Below are 18,859 nucleotides of genomic sequence, written 5' to 3'. Positions count from 1 at the left end.
GTAGCAAAACTACACATAGGAAGTAATAATGAATATAATTTTATGGTTGGGGTCACCACAACATGAGGAACTGTATTAAAGGGTCACAGTGTTACGGAGACTGAGAACCACTGAATTAGAAGATTATGACTTTACACACCCTATCCTGGTAACTTGTGATAGTGGTCTTAATTCTCAATGTCTGTCTGTCTGTCTGTCTGTCTGTCTGTCTGTCTGTCTGTCTGTCTGTGTCTGACTCTCTGTCTCTCTGTCCCCCCCACTTACCCCTGGGCTTTAAAAATTCTCTCTTCCTGGCACTCAGGAGGCAGAGGCAGGCTGATCTCTGTGTGTTCCAGGTCAGTCTTGTCTACAGGGCAGGCAAGGCTACATTGAGAAACACTGTATCATAAACAAAACAAAAGTTCCTTCTTATTCTTTGCTCTAATAGGCTTGCAGTTCACAGCAATTCTCCTGCCTCGAGTTTCAGAGTGCTGGGATTCCAGCACCAAGCAGAGTGCAAGGCACAGCTTCAGCTCTCATTCACTAACTCTGGGAGAGAACTTTCTGAATCTTGTCAGGGCTGCATCTTCCTCAGCTTGTACACTCTTGTGGTCGCTTCTCACATCTGTGGCCAAGTATTAAGAGCTTTTTTTGTGGGTTGGAGAGATGACTGAGTCCTGAAGAGCACTTTCTCCTCTTCCAGAAGACCAGGGTTCAGTTCCCAGTAGCCACATGGCAGCTCATAGATGTCTGAAACTCCAGTTCCAAGGGGTCTGATACCCTCACACAGACATCCAAGCAGGCAAAACCATCAATGAACAAAAAATAAAAATAAATAAATTATTGGAAATTTTTATTTAAAAAGGAACAAATTTTGTTGTTTCATGGGTTTGTTTTGTTCTTGATCTTTATTTAAAAAAAAACAAACAAAAAACAAAAAACAAAAAACAGGATTTCGCTGTGCAGCCCTGTCTATCCTAGAATTCACCACTGTAGACCAGCCTGGTCTCAAACTCACAGAGATCCTTCTCCTGTCTCCCAAACACTAGTATTAAAGGTGAGAGCCACCATGGCAGGCAAAAATATCATTTTCAATCAATAAAAAGTACTGATTTTGAGATACAATTAAAACAAATTTACCTGTGAACTTTTGGTCTTTTAAAGTAGGGGGATTGGGGAACGTAGGGGCAAAGAAAAGAATCCAAAGACCTCTCCGATGTTCAGAGCTCACTCTAATACTGAACCCCATCCCAAGCCACTGGAGGGATTGTTTGCAAGCTGCAAAGGGATGCCTTAATGTCACCATGGGGAAGAAGATTAAAAGAGAAAATATTCATAAAGAAAAATGAACACCAACACTCTCATGAGTAGGCCCTGTGTCTGCATTTCTACCAATTACAATTGGAAGGGAGGGGTTTAGTGCTCTGCACTTGTGTGACCTCTATGGGACATTCGGATGATCTCACAGCAGCATCTCACAGTAGGAGTCACAGGTGTCTGGAGAGTAGCCTGGGAACTGCTCCTTTGTAAAATAGCCAAAGATTCCATCTGGGACCTGAGGCTGGGGACTAATCTGCTCCGTGGCAGCTCTGACCCAGCTCCCATGACATGCCACAAATTGTCCTGCCTTACAAATTGATTTGCTAATCTGTTCTGGAGAAATTCTCTTCATCCTTATAGACAGAAACCAAAAGATGTCAAAAGAGTGGAGACTAGTGTGGCTGTGGAGGGAGCAGCTAGTCACTGTGGCCAGGGGCAGAAACTCACAGTGATGCCACAGTATTAAGAGCCACATGGGAGCCAGGAGTTGGTGGTACACACTTTTAATCCCAACACTCAGGAGGCAGAGGCAGGTGGATCTCTGTGAGTTTCAGGCCACCCTGCTCTACAGAGCGAGTTCCAGGACAGGTTCCAAAGCAATACAGAGAAACCTTGTCTCGAAAATTCAAAACAAAAAGAAAAACAACAACAACAACAACAAAAAGAGACATATCTGTAAGTGGAGGTCCAGTAAGAACTTCAGCTGGGCTCCAACTACAGTTCTCAGGGTCATGGAGGTTACTAGAAAGGGTAAGTAGACAAGGAGATGACCTGACTTTTTGTCCTTTCTTCTTAGTTTTGCTTTGTTTTGTTTACTTTTTCCATTTCCTTACTAAAAAACACTTCTTGAGGCACTCAGAATTATTGGACACAAAAGGTAACTCCCCCAACCACCCTAGTGTGGAGGCTCTCTCCTTCAGTCCCAGCAGCAGTCTGGGAGGCTGAGCTACAGGGATTGGTGCCTGTTGGAGGTCATTCTGGGCTACAAAGTGATTTTAAGGCTAGCCTGACCTACACAGTGAGTCAAAGTCTGAAATTGTTTTAAAATACCCCCTCCCAGTTCTGTGAAATGCCATTTCGAGACATAACAGGGCTGCTGTACTCATGAACCCAGAGTAACTGTGAGCATCTCCTTAACCCCTGCTCAAGGTCAAGCCAGTGAATAATTCCAGTGTGGATTGGGAAGGAACCATGAGCCTCCATCCTAGAGAAGCTACTGGCAACTGATGGCTTCTGGAGGCAGTGTCTTAGGGTTTCTATTGCTGTGATGAAACACCATGACCAAAGCAAATTGGGGAGGAAAGGGTTTATTTGGCTTACACTTCCACATTGTAATCCGTAATTGAAGGAAATTAGGATAGGAACTCAAACAGGGCAGGAACCTGGAGGCAGGAGCCGAGGCAGAGTCATAGCAGAGTGCTGCTTCCTGGCTTGCTCCCTATGGCTGCTCAGCCTGCTTTGTTATGGAACCCAGGACCACCAGTGCAGGGATGGCCGGCCCTCCTCCATCAATCACAAATTAAGAAAATGTCCTACAGGAAAACTGACAGCCCAATCTTATGTTAAGAGACATTTTCTTAATTGAGGTTCTCGTCTCTCAGATAACTAGCTGGTATCAGGCTGACATAAAACTATCCAGCACAAGGGGCAATCACTTTTGTTCAGAGATGTGGCTCCTGCTAGCTTGCCCATGCTTAAGTGGGCAACAGTTACTGGTCTTAGTGGATTATGTTTTAAAATGATGAGGGGAAGATGGGAAGGACACATCTCAGGAGCAGTTGGAGTTTGATATGCTCAAGATACATTGTCCAATGTATAAAATTGTTAAGAAATATAAAAATTATTTTTTAACAAATACTAGAATAACAACAACAGAAATATTCATCTCTTCATTTTCTTGCCCTGATCCATTCCCTGGAGGATAATAACAGTTTACTGTATGTGTAAATTAGGGCAATCATGAAACAAAACTGTGTGGAGATTACTGAAAAACAAAACAAAATACCTACCACAGGATGAGTCTGCACTAATCCTGTGTCCAAGCCTGGAGGAATCCAAGTCAGTAGATGGCAGGGACACAGGCACATCCATGTCACCTGGAGAATTGTTCACAGTAGACCAGATGAGGAAATAGGACACTTGCCCATCAACAGAGGAATAGATGAAGAAACTGTGACTTTGTTTACAATGAGGGTTAACTTAACCACATGAAAATGAAGTGATGTCGTCTTTCCCGAGAGAGAGGCTGTAACTTGAGATCCTCGTGTTGAGTGAAATAAGCCAGTCTTAGCCGGCTTGGTGGCGCACGCCTTTAATCCCAACACTCGGGAGGCAGAGGCAGGTGGATCTCTGTGAGTTTGAGACCAGCCTGGTCTATAAGAGCTAGTTCCAGGACAGCCTCCAAAGCCACAGAGAAACCCTGTCTCAAAAAACCAAAAAAGAAAAAAAAATAAGAAATAAGAAATAAACCAGTCCTGGAATGAGAAATATGGGTGATTTTCTCTCATGAAGAAACCAGATTTATGTGGAAGGAAGAAAGGAGGGGACTGAGGGGAAAGGAGGAAAAGAGAATAAGAAGAGGAGGGAGAAAAGGACGTGGGATGGGAGACTATGAAGGAAGGGGCAAAGGGAAGATGGGGCGAGAGAGGGAATATAAATAAGAAAGGTGATTGCTATAGAATGCTCTTCCCCGAGATTCCCACGGAAGCATGTTTCTTTGCTACAAGGAGGGCATCTTGCACGAGGCAGTTTTCCTCTCCTGTTTGCAGGAGGAGAAAGAATGAGATTGTTCCTCTTGCATCTGCAGCTTTTTAGCTGCCTTTATTTAACTCAAATAAAACAGCATACATTGGGGTGGCATATGCGACCACCGTCTAGAAACATTGGGCAAGCCGGGATCTGCTTACATCTCCTGGATTCTGCACCTGGCAACTTCGCTCTTCATGGAAGACATAATCGTCACCCATGCCATCTTCTCACAGTGACCCATGGGGGAAATGAGGGAAGAATATTTCTATCTTGCTTTGCTCTGCGGTCAAGTCCCCTGAAGTGCTGGAACGCTCCCTGGCCCTGGGCTTTAAGACTTTATGAAGTGAAATGTTAACCCACACCCTCTTCCTCTCCCACAGGCCTGAGCTCAGGCTGTGGCACAGAGGACATGCTGCACTGCCAGCCCCTCCCTGCTCATAGGCACCAAGGACCTGCTGTGCCTAGGCTGTGACCTGGAAGATGCTTTGTCTACCATCTGGGAGACTGCAGAGTGGGCAGGGCCTGTGGAACATCAGCCCAAATGGGCAACGGGCGGAGTGACAACTCAGCCCAAATGCATCTGGATATAGAGACAAGTAAAATGAAAAACAACTGCTGTTTGTCCTGTTGGCTTAGGCAGAACAAGAATGGGTTTTCTTTCATGGTTCTCTACTTTTTAATCTTTCTGTAGAGCGGTCCTATAGAATTTTTGGTGACAATTATGTTTTTAAATTTCTTAGTGTAGATAATGCATTTCTCTAAACAACTCGTGCTATGTAAGTCACTTGAGTAAATGTTAGGTTTTAGAGAAAAGTTTTTAGTACTTAAGAGAAATCATTTTGGTTGGATTTAGTAGCGCCATGGTTTCCCATAGGGGGTTTGTCATTTAAAGTGAAAACTGTGAGCTTTTATTTGTTTATCTATTTATTGAAAAGCTGTGGAAAACACAAGATGGGAGGCCAGTGAAGCAGTGGTGAGCTGGGAGGAAATGGCAGCAGCTGCTGGGAACAGCGCAGACTCGGAGTTACTGGTGCTGGTCTGGCCTCATTAGAGGCTTTTCTTTTGCAAACCTGACACACCAGCAAGGCACATTTCTCATCATGAACTCTAGGGCTGTCTATTGTCTAATAATGTTACTGAAAGGGAAGAGGGTTCAGGGAGAAAAGTCAACGGGAAAGGGGTGGGGAGGGAAACAGCAAACAAATGAGGCAAGGATGGCTGAAGAAATGCCTACTACCTGGGACAGAGCCTACACCCTGAAGTAATATCCAGGATGAGAGTGATCCATGCCCCAGGGAGATGGCAGAAGCAGCTGAGACTTCAGGGTTCCACTGTGGATCACCAAGTAAAGTCAGGACTAATGATATTGCTCCAAAACCCAGAGAAAGTCTTCCAACTTAACTGGCTAAATGTATTCTAGATGTTAATTTCCCTCCTGACCTTAACCTGCCAGCCACCTGGAGCTTCACCCATTTCTCTGAGGTAAATCTCTCCACACGGCTGCCTTCCACGTGCCAGGAATTGGGCTCGGCAGCAAACACAGCACAGCAAAATCTCTCCACTCTGAGAGCACAGACATATGAACACACAGTTCCTTGTCTGTGGACTTGGATGAATTTGCATGTGTACTTTATCTTCTCCTCCTCCTCACAGAAGTGAGTGACAGGCAGGTGTCCAATGCACTTCTCTATTTCACTCCTTAGCACCTCAAGTTTTCTCTCATCTGCTTTAAAGCCAATTATTTGTTTTTTCTTTTCATTCAAACCAATAAACAGATATCCTCCGTCCGTGTTGGCAAATGCAGAGACAATTAGAGGGAGAATCTCTTTAACTCGTTGTACCAACTTATCTGTTTCAAATGATTTATATTCAACATTTTTGGATTCGCTAAAGGAGAATTCTGCCATTTCTGTGAGTACTGTTTGGTCAAAAAAAGCAGCAGCCAGCTCTCGCACGTGCAGCTCTTCTTGCACGTGGAGATCTTGCATGTCTTCACCAGGCCTTTTGTCAAGCAAACTTGTTTTTATTGGAGATCTTAATCCAGGGTTGGCTATGTCTATGAAGAATTGCAGAGCAGTATCCAAGTCCATTTGAACACAGGAGGCTCCATTTCTCATATACAAATTGGTTGCAATGGTGGCAAGCTGCAAACCAGAGATATCCAGACTGTGTGATTTCACAGAGATGAAAAAGAAGTATTCTTCTTGCTTGAAGTCTAGGTGGTTCTGAGCAAGTGGCAGAATAGCCTTGAAAGAGGTATCCAAATCTTCCCCTAGTCCATGTTTGTTGAAATTATAGTCCTGATTTTCAATATGAGCCTTGACCACTCCCCCTCTAGAATTCAGCAGAGCACACACAGCTGTTAAAATATTTGTATTCTGTTGTTTCCTCTGAGAATCCTGCATTTCCTTCCTACTTTTTATCCCAAGAGTGACTTCTCCTACATCTAGAACCACCTCAGCAGAAGGGCTTTCACGATCAACAGTGATGTTCATTTTCTCAGCAGCCATTCTGTCCCCAAGCTGAAATTCTTCCTGTAAGACCGACAGAGTCATTAGAATAAGGCTGAAGAGGACAGAGCAAATTCTGTACTGAGAAGCTAACAGCAAAATTATTTGCTGGATGTGTTCCATGCAACTGGTCAGTGTGCAGGGCAGGGCGGGGGAGATAGGTTATTTGGGGGCAGAATTTTAGGCCATGATAATATATATATATATATATATATATATATATATATATATATATTTCTTACATATTTTGCTTTTTGCTGTGCATCATTATGATCCTTCTGTATTTTAACCTCATGTTATCAGCGATTTATCTCCTTTTATTCAATATAATATAACTTGAATTCTGTGTCTTTTTTCCCCCAATAAACTGCAAGAACAATTTACCTATGGGTTTTTTTTTTGAAGTAGAGACTTATCACAAAACCACTTATACTTTTTTTTGAATAATTTCAGATGTTCATACATCAGTTGTCTACTTTCATGGAGAGTCTCTTAGCAAAATTGCCCCTGGGGATTGAGGGACAGAACAATAGGGCAGATGAAATTATCTTTCTTCTTTCTGGGAATAAATTTCATTCACAAACTTTGACCATTGATCTTGAAGAGTACAGACTGGGTTGTGGTCCTTTCTTCCTATTAGACATCCACATATTTCCAGTAAGACGGGGTTCTTACGGTTAACACAGAATCACTAGGCTCCAATGCTTCCTTCCTTTCAAAATTCATGTTCTAATTCCTACTCTTGTGGTGATGAGGCCTCTGGAAGGTTATAGGTTATGAAGGTAGAGTCATCTAATGGACCCAGAGTCCTGATAAAAGGTACTGAGGACAACTAAGCTCACCTACACTACATCATGTCACCGTGAGACACTGGCAGTCTTCAAAGAAAACAGGTTGTCTCTAGATGCTGAGCATGATGGCATTTTCATTTTGCACTTCTGCCCTCTACACAGCAATAATAAAATGTCTATTATCCATAACCCACCAAGCCTGTGTCACTTTGTCATATCAGGCAGAATGACGCAGGCAGCTGCTTCAGTCTTTGTGAATCTCATCTGCTGGTGTTTTCCTTTTAAGAGCCATCAGGGTCCATTTTTCCTGCAGACAGAGAACTAAAAGGATGTGATATTTGTCAACTAGTTTTGTTGGTGCTATTTTTGCTTATGGGTGTTTTGCATATATGTGTATCTTTTTCCATGTGTGTGGTGTTCACAGAAACCAGAAGCCAGATTCAGATCTTCTGAGACAGGATGTTAGCCTGCAGGCGGGTGCTGGGAACAGATTCCCCCATCCTTTGCAAGAGTAGCCAGTGCTCTTAATCACTGAGCCATCTTTCTAGCCTGAGATCTCCCAGTTTGGAATGTGGCTTCTTGACTGGGCACACATATTGTTGCCATCAACCTCTGACTTTTTTTTTTTTTTTTTTTTTTGGTTTTTCGAGACAGGGTTTCTCTGTGTAGCTTTGGAGCCTATCCTGGCACTTGCTCTGGAAACCAGGCTGGCCTCGAACTCACAGAGATCCGCTTGCCTCTGCCTCCCGAGTGCTGGGATTAAAGGCGTGCACCACCAATTCCCGGCTCAACCTCTGACTTTTAATTCAGTGGGTTTCTGGATTTTTAATGTTTCTGTGGAAGAAAGAGAACTCAGGAGGGCTGTCCTTTCTTCCTGCCATGTGTGGGCTCTAATTCCTAAGCAATCGTCCTGCCTCACTCTGCTGTATAACTGTGACCATAGAAACATCTTATTATTCTGTTCGCTAGCACTAAAGTTAATTTTCTGGTATTTGTTTTAAAGTTTGCATCCATAGGTTCTTCCCCCTATTGTTATGTGTGTATGATTGTGTCACATGTAAAACAGCATCATAAAATGGCACTTGCCGATTGGGGGGGAAACTCAGTGAAAGGACACTTGCCTGATATGTACTGCACCCTCATATGTCAATCCCCAATGTATACATAAAGTAAAATATTATATGGATTCAACATTTTACGAACATGAACTCATCTTGGTTTGGTATCCTCTCAGAAACTGAAGGGGAAAATTTGAAATCTTGCTTTTCCATGGGATCGCATATTATTCACAATCAGTTTGTATAATTATAGTTAACTGTTTTTAAAACGACTCTAACTTGCAGCATAATCCCACATGTAGTATCCATGCATTAGTAAAGGAGTGCCCTGTTACCGTAACTACACTAGTATCATGGTCCAGTGTGACTAAGGCTTGGGCATGCTATCCACATCTGATTTTCACTAAACTCAAGAGTTTCCTCATGGAGTCCCAGTCCTTTACTCAGTATAGTTCAGGCATCTATAAAAATATGCTGGAATGAGGTGGGAAGCCAGAACAGGTAGACAGAATGAATGGAACCAGACTCCAGTTTGGAATGGAACCCTGAATGAGTAAAATCATGTGATGAAGGAGTTAGAATTTCTAGAAATGAAGACTTAGGCTAAACCATGAGACCATAGTGGGCCTTCTGCCTCAGGTATGTAAACTAGCTAAGCAACATCTGAGCTCATACATCTGTGTGCATGGAGAGAGAGGCGTCTGAGGTCAGGGTTACTGGTTCAAGTGATGAGACAGCTGAGGATTTGGAAATTAACTAGCAAATGCTTCTTTACCAGTTTTATCTTTGGCAAGTCTACAGGGCTCCATCTAATACCTTTAGGAGAGCACACTGTGACTGCAAACCTAGAACAAACCACATCATGCCCAGCATCCCTCAGGGTTGCCTAGGAACTTGAAGGTGCTTTCTTAACAGATCTTCATTCAAAGAGGCCCTCAGGGGAGAAAGCTTTTGAACCTGACCTCAAGACATTCTAGAGGAAGTGAGGCTGAGGCTGAGGTCCTGACTCCTGGCAGAGGAACAACAATGGAGCCAGGCAGACACAGCCACCTGTGTTAAGTTCAAAGCTCCACAATAGTTTCAGTGTGACAATGCTGTGCCAAGACAGCATCGAGAGATGATCTCTCTGCTTTTGTTGTGCTGATCTTTCTTCTCCTTATTATAGCAAGTTCATGTTGCCTGGCTCCTATTTCCTCCATGGGAGGGCTGCCCCACACTTGGGACCATTTTCCCTGAAGGCCTGCCAGAAGATACCTTTACCCTCACAGAAAAGGAAGCAGGGAGCTGGGTTGGAGGGTAGCAGGGGGGGTGGGGGGACCCCTGTCATCTTAGCACTTGCAAAGCTGAGTTTGAAGACAACCTGTACTATATTTTAGCAAGATTCTGTCTGCCACAGTCTGCTTGCAGGGTAGGCATTAGGGTGGGGGTATAGGAAGGGAGGAGATGGGGAAACCAGACAAAAACAAAACTGAAAGTGTAGTAAGGCCACGGGAAATACAGTTTCATTTCTGCCCAGTTAGAAGCTACAGCCCCACCCAGTTCTATGCATTGCTGAGCAGTATCTGTTCCTCATTTCCTCCCAGGCCCTCCCATTCAGCACCCCCTGAATCAGCCCCTGTCTGAAGCCAGCACACCTGGTTACCTTGCCAATACCTAAAGGAGACAGGAACCACAACTCATCCCAAAATCCTGAAGGAGAATGCTCATGTCCTCGGCAAATTTGGAACTTGAGGGAATTGTAGAAGTATCATCTTATTGAGAATCTGTGGGCTAATCTGGGACGAGAGCTATCTCACTTCAACCTCTGTGACTATGAAAATTTTCTATGATTTAAACTATCTCCCTTGGGCATCTATTTGGAAAACAGTCTTTAACTACTAAGTTGGACTCTGGAGCCCACTAATTCTGACCCCTGAATGAAACTCGCTGATCTCCCACAAGATTTGCATTGGTTTAAACAATAGTTGTCTCTTTTAAAATTCTTTAGAGTGTTCACTGGAGAAAAGTCCTGAACTCAGGGTTTTGTCAGTTGTTGTCTTTAGCAGGAAATGGGTGGCACAGGCAGATACCCCTAGTTCTGCAATCAGTGCAAGGATGACAGAAAGGCACAGATGAGATAAGGGGTACAGGAGTGAAAGCAGCTGTCTCTTGGAAAACAAATAACCCTGGATCATTCCCTGCAAGGATGATGCTTTGCCTCTCACTTGGGAGAGTAATGCCTTCATTCAACCCTCCAGGGCTCTCAGGGTCTTAGATCTCTTTAGTTTGTTTACGCAGTTTCTCCCTGCCTCAGTGGCAAATTTCTCCTAACTTCCCACAGAGTTATGTCTCCAAGAAGATAGAGCACCCTCAAAAGGGATTGGAGACCTACACAATCCTGACCTATGCATAATCTTCTCCCTGCCTCACTTGCCCCACCTTGACCATCAGTACCCAGGCTCCCTCTGTTAGGGATCTGCAAGCATCCAACCCAAGCAGACCTAGGGATTTCACTCTCATCCCATGCTCCTGAAGCTTCCAAGCCATTAGCAGCTGTGAGGAGGCTAAGGTGGTACCAAGAGCCAAGGTTCCCAGAAAGGAGACAAAGCATCCAGGTTCCTCTCTAGGCTTTGAGTTGTACTGGGAGCTCCCACCCAACCCTCCCCCACCTAATCCCATATCTAGCAGAGTAAATTCTGGGTGGCATGGAGAAAGAGAGCTAAAGTTGTTGAGATGGAGGTTGCTGCCATGGAGTATGGCTCACTTACCTAAGAGCTGCTCCAATGAAACTCAGGCTGGGGCTTGAAGCTTACTGTGAGTTGGCTGGCTGTGCTGTAGACACCTGCTGGACAAAACAGGAAAGTTCAACCTTGGGCAGACTCCCACCAGATATCCTCAGCAACTGAATTGAGAAGGCAAAGCTACAGTGCTTGTGGTCACTCTACCCTTTCCTCTTTGTATATGTACCTCTGTGGGGTGGACTGATTACTCCACTCTCAGTACTGATTTCGTTTCTGGAGAACCTGAGTTTCATTGGTCAGCGTCAATCCAGGAAGTGTGAAGACTCACCCAGAGCTCTTTGATCCCTTTCACTGATTGTCATTCAGCCTGTCCAAATTGAAAAGTTGGGCTCCTAGACCTGGGAATTCAGCCTTCACAACTTTACCCAGATGCACAGGGTAAAGCTGTCTCTGCCCTCAGACAAAGCAGATGACACTAGGGACAGGCAAGAATGCCTGTCATAACTTACAGGGAAGGAGCATAGAGAGGGAGAATGATCCAGGAGAGGCAGACTGGGCTGATGACTCAGAAGGTGCAAGCTGCATCTCCTAGCTCTTTGGGAAGATGGGTTTCTGTGGGAGACTCCAAGGGCTGCTGTAGACAGAGAAGTTTCAGGTACCACTTTTTCTTTGTGCCCTCTCTTAGGATAATTATGGTAACACAAGTTTGACTGCATTTAAGCTCCACAAACAAGGTGTGAGGAGACAGGTCAGGCTGTAGAGTTGAGAGGAGGGGTGAGAAGTAAGAAAATAGAGAAAGTGAGGAGGATGGCAAGAGGCTAGGCAAAAGGGAAAGCGAGGAGGGCAGGAGACAGGGTCCCCAGAATCCCCAGCTATGGGTGCTTCTCCACCATCAACCTCAGGCAGGTAAAAGAGCCTGTGGGTGCTCAAAACACCCCAGTTGCAGGCTAATGGATCAGGAGCAAGGCTTCTGCAGTCTCTCCCGTGCTCCTCCCCCACCATGAAACCTGTAAGTAGAATAAATGTTAATTCTTATGGCAGGGTTTGGCTCATTTGTTGCAGACCTGCAGTTACTGCAACAATGCTGCATGCATTCTGCTGTCTTCTGGCTTTTCCATCACTGGAATGTTCCTGTGCTGCTGGATCCTCAGAGGAAATGGTGCCCAAGGTCTTGAACCTAAACTTGATCTACCAAGGCAAACTTGTGTCCAGGTGCCCATGTGCCCTTGATGGACAGGCTTTCCAAATCTGACAGTGACAGAATTTGTCACTGTCCTGACTCATTGAAATTTCAGCTTTCATCTCACATGTTGCCAAACATTTATTGGGTTCATATATGTTAAATATGTAGTCTATGCATACTCAGACATACATTGTGGAATGTCATTCAGATGTAGAAAAATATAATTATGTCATTTGCAGGATGGAAAACAGACAGGACTAGAAAAAAATCATCACGGTGAATAAAATAAGTCAGACCCAGAAATGTAAATATTTCTTATTTCCTCACCTGTGTGGAACTCCACTTCATGTTGAGTGAGGACCATGTCTAAAAGTGGGAGGAAGAGAAGTGAGAGACTATGGAGAGGGCCAAAGAATGATAAGTGTTAGATGTTTTCTCTCATTTGCAGAATCCACTTCCATATAGAGACATATATATGGGCACCACAGGGGACTGTGGGACTAGTAAGGTGACCATCAGGAGAGAGGAGGAGTTAGGAAGGAGGATAATGGGGAGATGAATGTGGGTGATGAACAATGGCATGTAGGTGTGAACACATTGCTTTATATGTTGACTAAAAAATAATTTAAACACAAACAAACATGGCTATCCCAGCTCCTCCAGATCTTCAACAGCAGGAGGCATGTCTGAGGGCTCAGAAGGGTTGCTGGTCACCTTGAAAAACATCTGCCACAGCAGATAACAGCCCCATCCTTAAGGCAGTGGATGTTGACAGAAAGCATGGGGCTGATTGTCAAACCCCACATGTGTCAGCCAGGTTGATGGCTCCAGTGCCACATAAAGAGTGTTGGCAGCCTGCAGCACCACTATGGTCACTGGCATCTCTGCAGGAACAATGAGCTCCAAAGTCAACATCCAATCACACATGGATTAGAGTCTAACGCACTACCTCATGAGACCTAAGAGATCTGAGCATCCAGGGCCAGACAGGAGCATCCTGGGAGACCCTAAGGAACATTAGCAGAGGGAATATTCCTTAATACTGTGGCCCTTACTGGAGGGTGATCCAGGCCTGAAGGTTAGAAGAAACTCCAAGTGACCTCATGGAACTTTACCACAATGAAACCTTGAGCCTTATGCAGAAATGGGCTGGCATGGAGGAGATGAACTCACATGGATCTTAAGCATGGGTTGAAGCATCCAGGAGACCATGGAGCCAAGTCAGACCTGCACCTCCGGACGGAAAAGCACCAGAAAGTGCCTCTGGAAGGGCTAATGGCACTGCCCTGAGTGTTCCAAGCTAATTCATCAACATTTATTTGGCCTTCCCATCATTTCTCTCATCTCTGTGCTCTTGGTAGCCAGCTGCATGGTACCATTCATGAAGACTCAGAAAAGAATGCTCAGTACTGTGTTCCTTGGGGCAATGGGTGCCTTTCTCTCCAAGCCCTTGGTGGCCTGCTTCACCTACATGATATGGTTCTTCTTGTTGTTAATATGGTACTGACACAGCAAGCCATTGTCCAAATGTCGCCATGTACTTGCATTGGGAGTTTTTAACATAATTACTTAAGTTTTTTTTACTACAAGGCAGCTGAGAGAGTGTTTGCATCTAGAATAATCATGTTTTTTTCCAAGACATGCAATAGAAGCAGTATTTTTCAATTTTTATCTAGAAAGATTTTTCACAAAAATTTCAGATAGGTTTTACTTAGTATGATTTGCTTTGGTGTGGACATCTCAAATAGACGCTAACACAAAGCAACAATCTGCAACATACTGAAGAGAAACCCAGACTAGCTTGAAGAAGAACCACATATATACAAAATGACAATCCCTTACACACAAATAGATACATTTAATCTAAAAACCTTAAGAGTTTCCTTTTTTCTCCATTTTTATTTGAATTAGAAACAAGGTTGTTTTACATATCAATCCCAATTCCCTGTTCCTCTCCTCCTCCCCGAACTGAAACACTACCTATCCCATACCCTTTCTGCTCCCCAGGGAGGGTGAGGCCTTCCACAGGGGGTCTTCAGAGTCTGTCATAACCTTTGGAATAGGGCCTAGGCCCACCATCGTGTGTCTAGGCTCAGGGAGTATTTCTCTGTGAGGAATGGGCTACCAAAGTCCATTCTTATGCTATAAGAGACCCCATAGATTTCTGAGGTCTCTTCATGGACACCCATATTCGTGGGGTCTGGATCAGTCCCATGCTGGTTTTCCAGCTATCAGTCTGGGGACCAAGAGCTCTCCCTTGTTCAAGTCAGTTTTTTCTGTGGGTTACACCAGCCTGGTCTTGACCCCTTTGCTCATCACTCCTCGTTCTCTGCAACAGGATTCCAGTTCAGTTCATTGGTTAGCTGTGAGTGTCTGCTTCTACTTCCACCAGCTGCTGGATGAAGGCTACAGATGGCATATAAGTTAATCATCAATCTCATTATCAGTGGCGGGCATTTAAGGTGGCCTCTCCTCTGTTGCTTAGATTGTTAGTTGGTGACACCTTTTAGATCTCCAGACATTTTCCTAGTGTCTGATTTCTCTTTAAACCTATAATGGCTCCCTCTATTATGGTATCTCTTATAATGCTCTCCTCTATTCTTCCCCCAACTCAGCCTTCCTGCTCCCTCACGTCCTCCTCATCCCTCCTCTTCACCCCTTCTTATTCTCCTATCTCCTTCCTCCACCATCCCCCCATGCTCCCAATTTGCTCAGGAGAGGCTAAATAAACTCAGGGTAGCACATCCCAACATGCTTTTGTCCACTGAGCTACACCTTGAGTCTAGCTTTGACATAGCAAAGTCAGTCAGTGTGTTTAGTTAGAAGAATAAACATTGCACTGCCTCCTTAGTCTTCTTTGTTGCAGTAGAAGATACCAGAGACTGGGTGTCTTAACAGAAATTCATTTCCCACAGTTCCTGTGGTTAGGGATTCCAGGACCAAGATTGAGCAGAGCAGGGTTTATTCAGAGGCCCCTTAATTACCTGCCAGTCATCCTGTGCTCTCATGGCCACCTGCACATAAGGACAGGGAAGCAAGCACTCTGTCATGCCACCTCATAAGGACACTAGTCCATGTGATGTTTCACCCTCAGGACATTGTTTAAACTTGCTCAATTCCTTAGTAGCACCATGTCCACACAAGGGCTTCAAAATACGAATGTGGTGGGTGAAGATGACACATTCTGTTTATAACACTGGCCCACTTGATTATAAAAGAAAGAGGGAAATTACTGTTCTAGAAGAACTTAAATTCATATGATGGTGACTAATATCCAATGTCAAACTGATTACACTTAGAAGTTTCTAGGATACACAACTCTGCTTTTTTCAGTGAGAAAGTTTCCAGGAAGATGTAGCTAGGAGGGAAGGCCCACCCTGGTATGGGGTGTCTATCCCATGGCCTGGTATCCTGGGATGAATAAACAGGGAAGTGCACCAGGAAACTAGCATTCACTTCTCTCTGACTCCTCAGTTTGCACACAGTATGACCTGTCACCTCATACTCCATCCTTCATAACTAGTGGCCCTCTTGCCACCACTCCATCCCTGACATGATGGACTCTGCCCTCAGGATGTTGTCATAGCAACCAGAAATCTAAACAAATTGTTCTTCAGAGGGCAAAGAGCAGAACTAAGCTGTAAATGTGTAATAGACATTGATTGGCTTTGGTGGGGCTGGATTAATTCATAGTGATCCAACTTAGGTCATCTTAGTTACAACCTCAGCAAACACTTTTATATTTTGTTTAAGACAAGATTTTGAATGTAGCTTACCCTGACTCTTGAACCTTATATAGCCTCTTGTTAAGCTCTTAATTCTGCTGCCTTATCCTCCTAGTGCTGTATTCATGTGTCATCAACCCCTGCTGAACTAAATTAAAATATTTAGATTCATCTGTTTTATATCATGTGTATGAGTGTTCTCTTTGCATGCATGTCTGTGTGTCACTGTGTGCATGGTGCCTGCAGAGGCTGGGATCTCACCTCAGTTTTCTATAAGAGCAATAGGTGCTGGTAACCATTGAACCATCTCCCTACCCCACTAAACTCACTGACTTTTAAGCTCCCCCTCTGTCACCCCCCCCAGGGCTTTTATACACTGTGAGAAACTCTCTCTCAAAAAACAAAGAAAACCTTGCTCCTGTCAGTCTGTCCCATACCCCCACAGCCATGGCTTCACCCACCCCCATGATACCACCCTCCTCACTCCACCACTGAGCCCACAGCAAGTGGGCTACAATAAGCATTTCCTCATAGAGTTACACTAAGCTTGTGTCTTAGTTTCGGTTTCTATTGCTCCATGGACACACCCTGACCAAAAAGCAAGTTTTGGAGGAAAGGGTTTACTTGGCTTACACTTCCACAGTGTAGTCCGCATTGAAGGAAGCCTGGACAAGAACTCAAACCAGCTCTGCTCTGCCACAAATGTAGTTTATAACCAAGTGTCTATCATTATATTTACCAATAAAGAGTTAGGAGTCAGATGTTGAGGTGAAAATCTGCTACTTCAGAGAGACTGAGAAACAACCTGCTGACCTTCCCTTTTGGCTGCAGACCCAGCAAGAAAGAGAGCATATCACCAGCCATCCTAAACCAAGAAAGATTGCAAAAACTCCAAGTCCCTCCCCACTCCATGAGATACAACTATATCCATCTTCCTGGCTTCTCCATACACTCTATGGCTAATTCCTGTCAACTGACTGCAGGCCTATGCGGAAGGGCAGCTCCTGGTTGATTATGACCACCCAAGGCTTGCCCTGCACACAGGAAGACCTGAACTTGATACCCAAAACACACATAAAATTCCATGATTGTAATTCCAGTGTTGGGAAAGTGGAGAAGGGAAGACTACTCACTGGCCAGCTTAGCCTGATTGCTGAGCTCCAGGTCAAAGAAAGATCCTATCTCAAAGGATGACACCTGATATTGGCCTCAGGTCTCCACAAGCATGTGCACACATCTGTGCACTTCCCTCAACATGCACACACACACACAACACACACACACACACACACACACACACACACACACACACACTGTGTTATATTAAATTTTAAGGATGTCCTTTAAAGACTGCAATTAAACGTGTCAAAGAAAATATGTTTTCAAAATAAACTCTAAATATCTTTTGTTTGTTTGTTTTTCGAAACAGGGTTTCTCTTTGTAACTGTTCTGGTTGTCTTGGAACTCACTCTTTATAGACCAGGCTGGCCTTGAACTCACAGAGACCCACATGCTTCTGCCTCCCAAGTGCTGGGATTAAAGGTGTGAATCAGGCTGGAGAGATGGCTCAGAGGTTAAGAGCACTGACTGCTCTTCCAGAGGTCCTGAGTTCAATTCCCAAAAATCACATGGTGGCTCACAACCATCCCTAGTAGGATCCGATGCCCTCTTCTGGCCTGCAGGCATATGTGCACACAGAACACTATATACATAATAAATAAGGAAATCTAAAAAATAAAATGAAATAAAGGTGTGAACCACCACACTGGGCAACCCCTAAACATCCTGAACCCACTTGTGCATGGCTGACAAACTTTGTTGCCCTACAACTGAGGTCTTGGAAATCACTTTTGATCTTTCTTTTTTTTTTTGTAATTTTTTTTATTAGTTCAAATTAGGAACAAGTTTGCTTCACATGTCAATCCCTCCTCACTCTCCTTCCCCTCCCCCCAACCTCTTTCCCCCCAACCTCCCACCTATCCCCCACCCCATCCACCCTCCACTCCCCAGGCTGGGTAGGGCCCTCGACGGGGCTCCCCAAAGTCCACCACATCATCCTGGGCCGGGCCTAGGCCCTCTCCCATGTGTCTAGGCCGAGATGTGAGACATGGGATGGACTCTCAAAGTCCATTTTGGTTTTTTGAGACAGGGCTTCTCTGTAGCTTTGGCGGCTGTCCTGGAACTAGTGTAAGACCCTCGGAAAGCCGAGGCTTCCAGAATCTTAGCCCAGCACCTCGACCACCCCAATCACAAAATGGAGGCGAAAGCTTGATGAAAATTGCATGAGGCTTTATTGCAGTTTAACGAGCTAACCCCTTGTTAGCTCGGGTCTTTGACCCACCCACCATGGCGGATGGCTAGCAAAGACAGTTCGAAGCCGCTGCATACAGATCTTTATAGGGCATCATAAGGTGAGTGTCTAGGGGTATGCACAGGCTCAGGATTGGTGTGCCTCCAGGCTTGGAGGGTTTGCCCTGTGTTGATTGGTCAACTGGTTGTTATGGCCCATAGGCCCTCCCAGGGTGGTTGCTATGCTCTGCGCATCATTGCTGTGCGCTTGTCCGTAAAGCACACCCAGAGCCATAAGCATAGCGCTGCCAGCTAACTTCTGATTGGCTCCTTGTCACGAGACAGGCATCTGACTTTCTAGTGACTAACTTTTGATTGTTTCCTTGTCAAGAGGCAGGCATCTGACTTTCTAGTGACTAACTTCTGATTGGTTCCTTGTCACAAGGCAGGCATCTGACCTCTAAGTGACCAAGGCAAGTTTGTGGCAAGCACGTGTTCGGCTGTTTTGGCTGCCGAAAGGGAAGCTGGTCCCTTCA

General features: G+C 44.7%; 1 protein-coding gene across 2 annotated transcripts; it reads right to left on the bottom strand.

Moving 5' to 3' along the window:
- Window positions 1-2,590: 2,590 nt before the first annotated feature.
- LOC100753152 (schlafen family member 12-like) lies at window positions 2,591-11,419 on the bottom strand. 2 transcript variants are annotated; one of them, XM_027426470.2, is made up of 3 exons: window positions 11,353-11,419; window positions 11,154-11,227; window positions 2,591-6,581 (listed from the first exon to the last, which is right to left on the bottom strand). In XM_027426470.2, the coding sequence occupies exon 3, from the start codon at window positions 6,555-6,557 to the stop codon at window positions 5,445-5,447; it is 1,113 nt and encodes a 370-aa protein (XP_027282271.1). In that variant the 5' UTR covers window positions 6,558-6,581; window positions 11,154-11,227; window positions 11,353-11,419; the 3' UTR covers window positions 2,591-5,444. The 2 variants fall into 2 exon arrangements, with proteins under 2 accessions (XP_027282271.1, XP_035303861.1); XM_035447970.1 differs by lacking the exons at window positions 11,154-11,227; window positions 11,353-11,419 and adding an exon at window positions 7,543-7,676.
- Between the last annotated feature and the right edge of the window lie 7,440 nt (window positions 11,420-18,859).

This window comes from Cricetulus griseus, chromosome 7, assembly GCF_003668045.3.
Source record: "Cricetulus griseus strain 17A/GY chromosome 7, alternate assembly CriGri-PICRH-1.0, whole genome shotgun sequence".
Classification (NCBI taxonomy): Eukaryota; Metazoa; Chordata; class Mammalia; order Rodentia; family Cricetidae; genus Cricetulus; species Cricetulus griseus.
This window is presented reverse-complemented; position numbering and strand designations above follow the sequence as displayed.